The 12140-nt window shown below is 43.9% G+C and overlaps 1 protein-coding gene across 3 annotated transcripts in view; it reads right to left on the bottom strand.

Annotated features, from left to right (window-relative positions):
• The window catches only part of FRAS1 (Fraser extracellular matrix complex subunit 1), a 299172-nt gene that overhangs the window by 84857 nt on the left and 202175 nt on the right, over nt 1-12140 (bottom strand). For all 3 annotated transcript variants that reach the window (XM_043544852.1, XM_043544853.1, XM_037896738.2), the window contains exons 31-32: nt 8494-8672; nt 5584-5700 (exon numbers count right to left, since the gene is read on the bottom strand). In XM_043544852.1, coding sequence (XP_043400787.1) covers nt 5584-5700; nt 8494-8672 — 296 coding nt within the window. The remainder of the gene's footprint in view (nt 1-5583; nt 5701-8493; nt 8673-12140) is intronic.

Here is a 12140-nt window from a genome sequence, read left to right as displayed (position 1 = left end):
TAGAAAAAGTTTGCTAACCATAAGAGGGGTGAGGTCCTGGGTCAGCCTCCCAATAGTAGTTGTGGGGGCAAGCAACTTAATTAGTTTAAAGAGAGAGCTGGACAAATTTTTGAATGTGATTGTGTGATGGGGTTGTTTGTGATGGTCGGGGGCAGGGCTTCCAGTTTCTGTCATATGTTCCTAAAGCTGATGCTTTAGGGATTTCTCCACCCCTCCCACACCCACCTAATGTGTTGGGTTGGGTTTTTTAAAAATCTCCGTCCTGTGAAGCATCAGGGTGGCCACGGTTGGAGATGGCACACTTGATGGGGAGGACCAGGACTCTGTGGTGGTACTGAGAATTCGCTCTCTTGGGTGCTTGGCTGGCTGGTTCTTGCTCACATGCTCAGGGTCTAACTGATCCTTACAAGTCATGTCAGGAAGGAGTCGTCCCCCAGCTCAGACTGGCAGTGACCTTGGGGTTTTTTCACCTTCCTCTGCAGCGTGTGGGTGCGGGTCACTTGCAAAGGTTACCTGAGAAGTGTCTCACGATCATTTCCCTGCCACTGAGCGGGCCTTGGTCACTGGTGAGCCTCAGTCACTCCTGTTCTCTGCCTGTGGCACATAATAGCCTAGGCTTCTATGGGCTGTAATACTTTGGTCTAATTTTGGTTGTTGGGTTAGCGTGCGGGTGCTGGGTGTTGCTAGGGGCCTGTGATATACAGGATGTCAGACTACATGACCTGGTGGTCCCTTCTGCTCGTAAACTCGATGACTATGTATGGAATTCCCATGTTTCATTATTACACAACTGGCTAGATCTATTATGAGGCATGATTTTACCTGTCTCTGTAGCGTCAGACACTGGCTAATGCTGAAGGCAGGATTCTGGACAACATGGACTAATGGCGCTAGGGGTCTAAGACCACGATTCCATCCCTGGCTCTGCCAATGTCTGACCGTGGGCTAATTATATGTGCGCTCTGTGCCTCAGTTTCTCCATTTGTAAAATGAGGACAATGAGATTTAGCCACCTTTGTAAAATACTTTGAGATCCTCAGATGAAAAAGTGTATTCATTATCTTGTATGGTAAGCCTGTCATTCCTACAGTATTTTCTTGTATCCAAATACAGAGCACAATGAATAAAAAAAACAGACAACCCCAACCTTACGTCCAGTGCTCAGTGTGGGAGTATATTTGTCCTCAGCCTAGTTGGATTAAAGTTAAAGTTTTTATGCTGCCATTATGCACCATCAAAGCAATGTTCCTGACAGAATACATCTTAAAAAACAGCTTGGAGTAAAAAGCAAAAGAAAATTTACTCTAATATACACCGTTCATTAAATAAATCAGTATTTTGGGATGCCTGTTCAACCCCACTGTTTTCAGCACATTTGCACAAGTGTATCTGAAAGGAATTTAGAAAACAATTCTGCTGATGATGCGCATGAAGGAGAATTCAGCTTGCTACCTCTCAGCTACATTGGCTCTGCGCAGCTAACAGAAATTGATGGCAATGAAAGTTACTTTTTGACATTGATGCTAGCAGATATGGCTCTGAATGCATAAAGAGAACAAGTCTCATGGTAACGATGGTGTCAATTTTACAGAGCCACTTTTTGGAATAAAAACTGCACTTTAACAATCACAGAATTTTCTTCCACCCCACAAATCTGATCTCAGCTTACACTCAGCTAGCGTTTGCCATCAGAGAAGCTACATTCTCACCTCATCAATCATATCTTTTGGGGAAGGTGTAACTTGATGCATAATTGAAAAAGGAAACACTATAGATACATGTCCAGCTTAATCGTCAAACTTTCACTTAACTTCCTTTGACCTTTCTAGTACAGATCAATCAAACCAGTCTTCTGCCGTAGAAGGACTTAGCAGTGAACTCATTCTTCAGCAAAGACGCCAGTCTAATTCTGAAGGAATTTAGACATTTGAAAACGGATTAGCAGAACTCAATCACGCTGATGTGGGAAGTGCAGTCTTTTTATGATGAAGATTTAATGTTATGGTCCCTTTGTAATTGCCTCCAAGGCATATTTGTCTCTCAAAGAGGCAGCATTTGCAGGTTGTGATGAGCCCCGTCAAGTAAAGCACAATATTTTATGACACTGTTGGATTTTGTGGTGTGTAATTAGCTATAAAATCCAGCATTGCAATGAGCAATCAGACACCTCCCCCGTGAATCTTGTTTTAAAAAAAATTCAAAGGATAAAGATACATTACTGAATATTGCTCCAAATAACAGCCTGAACAGATTTTATTGTTGCCTGCAGAAGGTTGCCCCTATTTTAAACCTTCATAAGACCACTGGGAGCGGTGAGATAATCATGGCACGGTTTCACCACTCCCTTCAGTTCCTTCACCCACTCCTGTCTTCCTGCCTCACCAACCCCAACATGTGGAATGAACTCCCTCTCGGACTCATGGCCTTCCTCCCTCAATGCCACCTGGAAACCTATTTCTTCTAAGAAATCACATGCTATCACTCGCCAGGTTAGCACTGATCCTTTACCTACCCAATATGAAACGGCAAGAACTCCCCACCCACCCCATTACACCTGAAAGGATGGTCCAAGGATTAGGGTGCCGGTTTGGGGCTTGTGAGACCTGGCTTCACTTCCTGGCTTCATTACAGACTTCCTGTGTGACTTTGGGCAAGTCAGTTAAGGGCCAGATTTTCAAAGGCATCTATCTGCATCTTTAGGCACCTGGATGCCTAGCGGAGTTTTCAGAAGCACCATGGTGCCTAACTCCCATTGACTTTCAATTTCAGTGGGAGTTCGGTAACTAAGCGCTTCTGAAAATCCCACTTGGCGTCTATCTGCATCTTTAGGCACCTAAACAGCTTTGAAAAGCTGGCCCTAGTCTCTCTGCTCCTTAACTGCCCATCTATAAAATGGGCATAACAGCACTGCCCTACTTCACAGAGGTGTGGTGGGGCATGCAGACACTATGCTAATGGAGGTTGTATAAGTACCTACAATAGGCAGATCTAAAGTTTTCTCTATCCTCCCAGTGTGTTTTTGTCTATCTGCAAGGTCGTTTGAGCTGGGACTCGGTCTTTATCTGGGTCTATGACAGAGCCAAGCATGCCGCAGGCACTTAACACATCATGAATAAAGGATTAGTAACTAATAAGGTCAGACATGCCTGTGCATCTCATTCAGATGGATAGCCCTGGTTCCCAAAGCCAGGCATCAGGCACCCCTGCCTACAGCTCTAACCTCCTCTCCTAGCCCCTCCACTCAGCAATGGCTTTTCTCACAGGCAACTCCAAGCCATCTCCCTTATGCTTGGAACGCCTGCCCCAAAGTTGTTCACCAGGCCACCTCCAAATCCCTCCTAATGCCTCACTTCGGCCATCTTGTCTGCGAGCAAACATGGCGGGGGGGACGGGCAGGGAGAATATACCGTCTAACAGGTAGCAGAGCCATTGAGATGTCCACTTGCCTTAATCACCACATGACCTTATTACAATCCACTACCAACTTGTCTGTTAATGACCCTCGCTTGCTGGGTCATGTTGACTCTCTGCAGCCCGGACTGGGTCTTTATTTATTTTCATAAGGCAATGTCAGTGGGTGAGTGGCCCCTTTAATGGGAGACGGGTCAGCCACACCTGGCCATAATTAATTAGCTGCTTCCAGCCTGAAGTGGAGGGACTAAGGAGGGTCAGGTGACAGCTTAATCGACATATGGGCCTTATAAAAGGACTGAGAATGAGATAAATCTGGAGGTGGAACCACAGGGAGTGGGCAGGCTACTGTGGAAGGCCTGAGTCAGGGTCTGCAGGAGACTAAGTACTCCCAGAAAACCAGCCTGGGGGCCCAGTGCTCTATACCACAGCAGGGAAGGCTACAAGGAACACAGCCCCAAAGCGGCTGAGAACGGTACTCCACGGGAACCAGCCAGGGGACCCAGTGCTCTGTCCCAGAACCAGAATGACTCACACAGGTAGCCAAGAAACCAGCTGGGAGCAAGGCCCAGAGGGTGGGCTGAAGAGGCAGAAGGACGTTTTTGTTTGTTGAACTGTTGCTACGGGTTTGCTTGTGATTTGGCCAGTGGGCTAAGTCACATCTCCAGCACAGACCAGCATGTGGAGAGCCAGAGACCCACCTCAGAGAAGGAAATGGAGGGAGAGCCAGTTGTACCATGTGTGGCCAGCGCTGTGTGCTATGGGGTAGCCACTCCCCTACAACAGGTACCCAGTACACTTCTGAGCATATTAATAATAATAATGTCATTAACCCAGTGTCATAACATCTTTGCTCAGTGCTGTCAGGGGTTGTACAACCCAACATCAAGACAACAATGCTGCATTCTCCCTGAAGATATTTTGAAATGATCTTAAAATCAGGGTCATGCTGAAAATATCAAGAGTGAATAGCCATCCTACACTTCAAAAACAGGCCATATAGACCAAATTCAGCCCTGGTGAATCAGGTACAGATCCCACTGAAGCTAATGGGAATTGCATCAATTTATGCCAAGGCCGAATTTGGCCCAATTTGTAGAAGGTCTGAGTTTCTCTGTATTAATCACTGCACCATGACCTTCTTGCACTGTGCTACACTTGTGGATCTTGATGCCCACTGACCTAACTGAAAAGACTCTTCTTGACATCAGTGGGCTTTGTATCAGTCTGCATTGAGAAAGAAACAGTCGAACCAAGGTATATTTGTTGGCATAAAGCATAGGTTTTAGTGGGTTATGCTATCACCAGAACTCCAAGGAGGATTCAGGTATACAACAGCATTCTGCTAGTTCACAAGAACAGAGCAGATAGCAGAACAAAGCAAAAATATATGCCATATACACTACATACACCTGCCAACCCCTACAAGGCTTGTTGTGTGTCTAATTTAATTCCCATGAGCCTTGCAGGCGTCTCTCCAAATTAAAATGATTAGGGGAACAACTGCATTAGATTACATGGCATAGTATAAAAACGCAATACCTACTTCCACTGCCAATGCTTCAAAAAGAGTAATTTACAATCAAAGGTAATAGACACATCTGAATGTTTTAGGAAAATATTATAATATATGTTTCTGGTGTCAGATTGGTGGATTAGAACTTTGTCATGTGAGCAGATTGTGATCTTTGTAAAAATGGATTGCAGTGTAGTTACTCATAAGATCTATTTGTTATTGTCTCACTTTTTGCCTCTTTCCACTGTAGTAGTCTCTGTAATACACGGGATTTTAAGAACTGTGGGAATTCTTTGAAAAGATGTAAATATGTAGTTTCTTCCTTTCTCTTCTTAAGAGCCTCTACAATCTACAATTTTATCTCAATCACCTCTATTCATATTGACTTTCCAACTTTTTTTTTTTTTTTACATTTCAACATCTGAGCTAGGATTCATTTCACTTTTCTTTTTTCTACTATGCATCCGGCTGTACAGCACTCTTTCTTTAAACTTCCCTTGATCCTTGAATCAGGTACAATGCACAGACTGAACAACATTAAGAGGAAGCAATATTAAGCGATAATTGTTCTGTGCCAAAGTCTGGTCTCAGTACACTCCCAGAATGAGAAGGAAAAATGCAGTGACAATTCGCCAGTGGCTTTGGGTTAGACTTACAGTCATATGGAGAGAGGACCCAAGTGAGAGCTGCGGTGCTTCGGGTATCTGTGGGAGAATGGCAATGTTGAACGTGTGGGTCTCCAGGTGGGTTTGTGGAATAGCAGCACTCGACACCTGCAAATGCAAGTTCATACAAATGGAATCCTGATCACAATTTATTCGCAATGATGAAGAACTGCTATTGTTTGAAAACACAACTGCCTTTCTAGGCCCTCCTCTTAACCTCCCCTACTCCTCCTTCTGGCTTTGGGAGGACAAAGTTAGGGACTGATCCTGAGAACATGAGCGCAGCAAAACTAGATGATAAATGCTGAAAAAAAAACACCCTGCACCTTCAACCAGATGTCTCTTAGGGTTGCTTCTCTGTGATCCAAATGCACTCACATAGTAGGTGCCAGACTGTACTATTCTTTGATACGATATACTATCAAGGTCAAGGCTGCACAAGACGACTTTGTGCTCCACACTGGAAGATGGTCCATACCACCATCCCAATATCAAGATGAAATGAATATCTAACTCATCACAGTCCAGTTGCAGTTGCTTTTTTTTTTTTTTAATAAACACATGGATCCAGCATAATTATTTTTACAAAAATTTAAAAGCACTAAAATATAGTGTAGAAACTATGCTAGAAAGGTTTATAATAATCCTGAATGTCGGCAACCGCCCTTAGCTCTCATTGCCTTCCCTACACTCAACACCATGGAAGGATTAGGCCCCAGTACGTCCTTGACTTCAACAGAACTTAAAACAGTTTGCTGAGTAAGAATGGACTTAACATCCGCTTCAAGTTGAGAACGTGCATGAAAATGCTTTGCGGAATTGAGGCCTGAAAGAGTAAAACCGAAATGATTTTAGTCACTCACAGGGTCTGTTTATGTTGATGTCATTTGAACTACAATTCCCAGGGCGCTGTTGAAAACACACAAGCCTGCCTTTTTTGGGAAGTCACAATCCACTTTTCTGCACTCAGACAGATGTATTATGATCTTCTGACGTGATACCGCACGCTGTAGCTTCTTTTCCCTACAGGGCTCGCTCCTCATACAATTATTGTCGCTGCACCAAGAAACTAAAACCACACGTCTGACTCATGCAAAAGGCAGATACCGATCAGCGACACAGCCATTAAATTAAAGATTAGCTTGCTCAACATCTGGCACTCTCAACTTCCTCATTATCACTTATATTAATTACTTCAGAAATTACCTTAACTGCCTGTCAGTAATAGCTTCTAAGTTGTAAACCAAATGTAACAAATATTGCACGCAAATGTTCATGTTGACTTAGCATTATGGGAGACTGTTAAACTTCCCAAGCAAAATGCAAGATCCTGTCTGAGGGATTTTATGATCATTCTGCCTGCCGGGAAGGTGGGGTTTATTTTATTATAATGGCTGCTGGGGTGTATTTTGTGCCTTTTTGTCTATATATACACATTTATTGGTGGAGTGAGAGCTGCAGTCTATTACGAAAACTAAATTATTACATGAGGGAACCCCAGGAGAGAGATGGGCTCTTGGCCTGGGTGTTTTCAAATCGAACTCAACTCTCAAAAAAACCCACTCACTGCTCAGAGTGAGCACAGTAGGTTTGGGGAGGGCATGCTGCATTATTCATACCAAATAAAGAAGTTAAATCCCTGCTTCAAGTGCAAAACAGAACTTAATGCTGGAGTCGTGAGCCACACCTCCATAACTGCCGCAGCAAATCTCAAGGTGATGCTTTTCTCAGGGATGAAACACCCCGATATAGAAATACACATATGGGAGGGGGCCTGGGCAGAGGAAAACTCTGCAACCATCTCCTCATGGAGTGTTGTTTCCTTCCCCTCCTTCTGCTCCCCACTCAGTCATTCCCAGGACATTGCCTAAGGCACAGGGCCATCCATGCTACCCTTGGCTGCAGCTGCCCCCTGGAAATCCCTTATCTTGAAGAGGGTTCCTATTACAAGGGAGTATAGAAGGATAAGAGAGCAATAAGCTGTGTTATGTCTTCCTAGCCATCTCTGTGGGGCTGATGGGGAAAATACGCCTCCCTGCCCCACTCCCTTCCACATCTGGTCTGCCTGGGCACCAGTCCCAGACCCCTCCCACCAATACTGACTCCAGGAAGACCCCCGTTGCAGGGCTCCTGAAAAGTGGCATGCCCTGAGCATCAGCATTTTTAAACAACAAATATTCTGTGTAGATCCAAGCGTGGAAGGGGAGGGGGGTACTATCACTACCCCAGCAAGCATCCGCCTCCGGGCACACTGCTCCAGTCTGTGTCTTTTCTGCTGTAATGAGTCTGCGGTTTTCATTCTCGGGGCAGTCCTAAGCCAGGCCATGCACGTATAGGCCATTGTGCACCTGTTCACTCTGGGGACAGTCATTCTCTCATACCTTTTTAATGACTTTATTCCTCCATCTCCTGCCTAGAGAGGCTACCAGCAGGATATCACTACTGGAGTGGTGCAATTTAACTTCCTCTCAAGAGTCTACTCCTCTTTGAGATGGACGTAGAATCAGACAAACCTCTAGGAGTTGGCAGTCCCTTGGTAAGTTGTTTGAAAGGCAATTTTCCCTAGATCTGCGATGTGGTCTGTGACTTGCCAAACGAGGTCAACATCAGCATACAAGAGTTAGCCTAATAAATCAGCTCTACAGATGGATACCTCTACTACTGCGGTCGTTACAAGGGGCCAAATCCTGCAGTCGGACAAAACTGTCTCTGGCATCAGTGGGAGTTTTACCTGCATTAAGACTAAGATTTGGTCCTACCTACAGGGAGCCTTTTTATGATTAAACCTTTCTGTCTCCGGGCACAACCACTGATCCTGATAATGGGTAAGACACAGCAAACAGAGTAAGTCTCAGAGGAAAATAAAAGCTGCTCTAGGACAGATGGCAGGACAGGCAGCACCTGGAAGTAGAAGGAGTCGCTCTCCGCGCGGGATCCAGAGTGCCTATACCACACAACGCCTTCGTTAATGTCCTGCTGGGTGAAAGAGGTGGTTGGCGTGGCAGCTCTTCCATCAGGCAGACGCTGCCATGAGGCAGCTGGGCCATCTGCTGGCACTGGAACCAGAAGAACGACCTCCCCTGAGAAAGCAGAGGTGAACAGGGAGAGACCATGCATGAGACAAGGAGGCGTGTGTGTCCTTCCCCACAACCAACTGTGCATTCAAAGGGAAAAGTCTTCACCCACTGGCAGCCTCTTCTGTTCACTGGTCTCCCTCTAGATTAAAACACTCCAAAATCACCAGCCTCCGAACACTCCTGTGAAGTAGGGAATCCATTTCCGGAAGTGGGTGACAGGCACAGGGAAGATGCCAAACATCACATAGGAGCATATGGCTGAGCCAGCAACCAAACCCATGTTTCCCAAGTGCCACTACACTGCTCCTAGACCACCCTACTTACTCCTATGTGTAGGGAGAGCTGACTCTTTGTAAGTGTTTGTGTCAACATATGGAGTGCACTTGAATTCTTTCTGGCCCAGTTTGTTTGATGCTTTTGTGCACCTTTTAACCCCATAATTTTATTCTTTACTAATTTAATTAAGTGGAAATATTCAGCACATATAGAAATGCTGAACTAATACATTACAACACCCAGTATTATTAGCTGATGTAAAAACTCTGCAAAGCTGTAGCTTCTAGTCGGAATAATATTCAGTTTAAAGATCCCCTGATATCACACAGAAAACACTCTGCTTATATCAGCTTTTACACACAGCCAGACAGATCCTCAGCTGGTGCAAATTGTCCTACCTCCACTGGGTTCAACGCAGCCATGACAACGTTTGTCACTGGAGGATCAATCCTGTTATTGATCAACTTTGACCCTCCAAATATATATAGAAGAAGATTCTTATCCCTTACTCATGGTGAACAACATTTTACTCCATGAGTAGCCCCCTAACTTCCATGAGATTACACAGAGTCAAGTGCTACTCACTGAAAGGGCATCAAAATCTTGGTCCTAAATATTTTATTTATTTTATTGTGCAACACATAATTCAAAGTTTGTCCAAAATCTCATATATAAATACAAACAAATCAAACAAAAACCTTATGAAAAATGACACTATCAAAACAATAAAACATCTTTTAAAGTAGATTATATCTAACTGATAATCAAATAAGAGACCCATGTGATCTTAAATGTCTTTGTATCACCTCTGAATGGGTATGAGGAGGTTCTCTTGGGATTCATGCATTCCTAACCCTTCATCCGTTCTGACACTAAAGTAAATGATTCCATTACGCTGAAGGTGTAGATTCCTTTGTTCGGTATTTTCTTATAAACGTTTTTGCAACTGACAGTGCTACTCCCATAGGGCTGCTGTGATGTCTATTTAATCTAGAATTTATACATTATTTCAAAATGCAAACACCTGGGTTAAATAAACCCACACATTTAGTAAATCAGGTATATATTCAATAACTTCAGAACCAAACTTTGTCGCATGTTCAGAATCATGGCCCAACCCTGCACCACTGACGTCAATAACAGTTTTTCTGTTAATTGCAATAGGAGCATTATGGACATTTTTCCTAATATTAATGGGTTTTATATCACATTTTGTATACAGTTCTAGGGCTAGATCCTCAGCACATAGACTTTAATAAATTTTAAGGACAGAAAGGACCACTGGGACCATCTGGTCAGACCTTCTGCATAACATGATATGTCTACACTGCACACCAAGCCCAGATCTGTGGGACCTGAGCTTGTAGACTCAGTGTTTCCAACCCCATGCTTGAGTGTCCGTACTGCATTGTAATCCTGGCTTTGCAACCACTACACCTGGATCTCATAGCCATGCTAACACGTCCATACTGCACTATGCAGACCTTGGGTCTATGGCTTGACCTGCATCCACACTGCAAAAGGCCCAGGCTTGGCCCTGAATCACTGTGTAATTCAGGCTCTGACCCACCCTCCTAGTGGGTTCTTAAGACCAGGGTCCTGAGTGCTTGCTGACTTGATTCAGACTGATTTGTGTGTGGATGTTAAGGGCTTTTGGGCTCACACTGGAGTCAGAGCCCGGGGTTAGCGCGCAGTGTAAACATACCCACGCAGACCACAGGACTTCCCTGAATTAATTCCTGCTTCACGTGTAATAGCTGTGGCTGAACTAGAGCAGATCTTTTAGAAAAACCTCCAATATCTTGATTTAAAAATGGTCGGTGACGGGGAATCCACCACAACCCTTGGTAATTATTCCAATGGCTAATTATCCTCATTGTTAAAATTTTTCACCTCATTTAGGGTCTGAATGCGTCTGGCTTCAACTTCCAGCTATTTGATCTTGTGATACCTTTGTTTGCTAGAATGAAGACCTCTCTATCATCAAGCTTCTTTTCTCCAGATAGGTACGTATAGACTGTGATCAAGTCACCCTTTCCCCTTCTCTTTGATAAGCGAAACAGGCTGAGCTCCTTGAGTCTTTAACTATAAGGCATGTTTAGCAATCTTTTAGTCATTCTCACATCTCTTTTCTGAACAGTCTCCAATTTTGCAACGTGCTTCTTGAATTGGGGACACCAGAACCGGACACAGTATTCCTGACTTCACTTAAGTCAATGGAACTATGGTAATTTATGCCAGCTGAGGATCTAGCTGGTCCTCAAAATTTAATTGTACTCATTTGTTTTGGAGTTATATATAATCTGTGCTAATAATTACATATCGTCCTATGTTTTAGTACTCATGGATACAAATGTAGTCTGCACATATAGCAAACTCCAGTCTCCCCCCTGAATCCGTATTTAATTGTGCATTCCACCTCTCTATTGACCTTTGAAAGTATCCCTTGTAGCTACTAATCAAAACCCATACAAATTATTTAGCTCTTTTTGTAGCAATAATTCTGCTTCGCAAAATATTCATTTTAAGCTCTCTTAGTTCATTTCCCAAAATCGCATTTGAATGATGTTTGAGTAATAAAAAAACGCAGGCTGGCATATCATGTTTCTCTTTTATCACTATGTGACATTCTGTACCTCAAAGTAGCACCCTAGAACCCCCATATTCACCATTATGACATGATTATGATCGGTTTTGTACAATGCATGCCTTGGGAGGTATCATTTGAAAAGTCTTGATCTGTTGAACATTAATATCCTTTTGGATTGTATGTGCTACATTATACGTGCAGTTATGAAGTGTAGCAATGTGTGTTACTGAAAATATGTTGTGAGGTTGGAAGACACCCACAGCCAACCTCTCATCTACAACAGAGGACCAGCCAGACACATGCTGATGGCCCATTAAAGGGAATCCACTCTCCCAAGGGCCATCCCAGAGACTTCTCAAAGAGAGTATGTATGCCATGGAGACTGCCTGACCAATGGAGGTTGCCTAACCACCCCGTCACAGCAAAGATCTTTCTAGTAAGCAGGAAGAAGATATAAAAGGAGAGACAGTGACATCATCACTTGGTCTCTCCTCCCCCCCCCCAACTCAATACCTAGAAGAATGTCTCAACGGACCAACTGGGGGGACCAACTGGGAAGGTAGTTCCAGCCTGTGTACTGGGGAACTGTAACCTGCTTGTACTAT

The sequence above is a fragment of the Chelonia mydas genome, chromosome 4 (genome assembly GCF_015237465.2).
Source record: "Chelonia mydas isolate rCheMyd1 chromosome 4, rCheMyd1.pri.v2, whole genome shotgun sequence".
In the NCBI taxonomy this organism is placed as follows: Eukaryota; Metazoa; Chordata; order Testudines; family Cheloniidae; genus Chelonia; species Chelonia mydas.
This window is presented reverse-complemented; position numbering and strand designations above follow the sequence as displayed.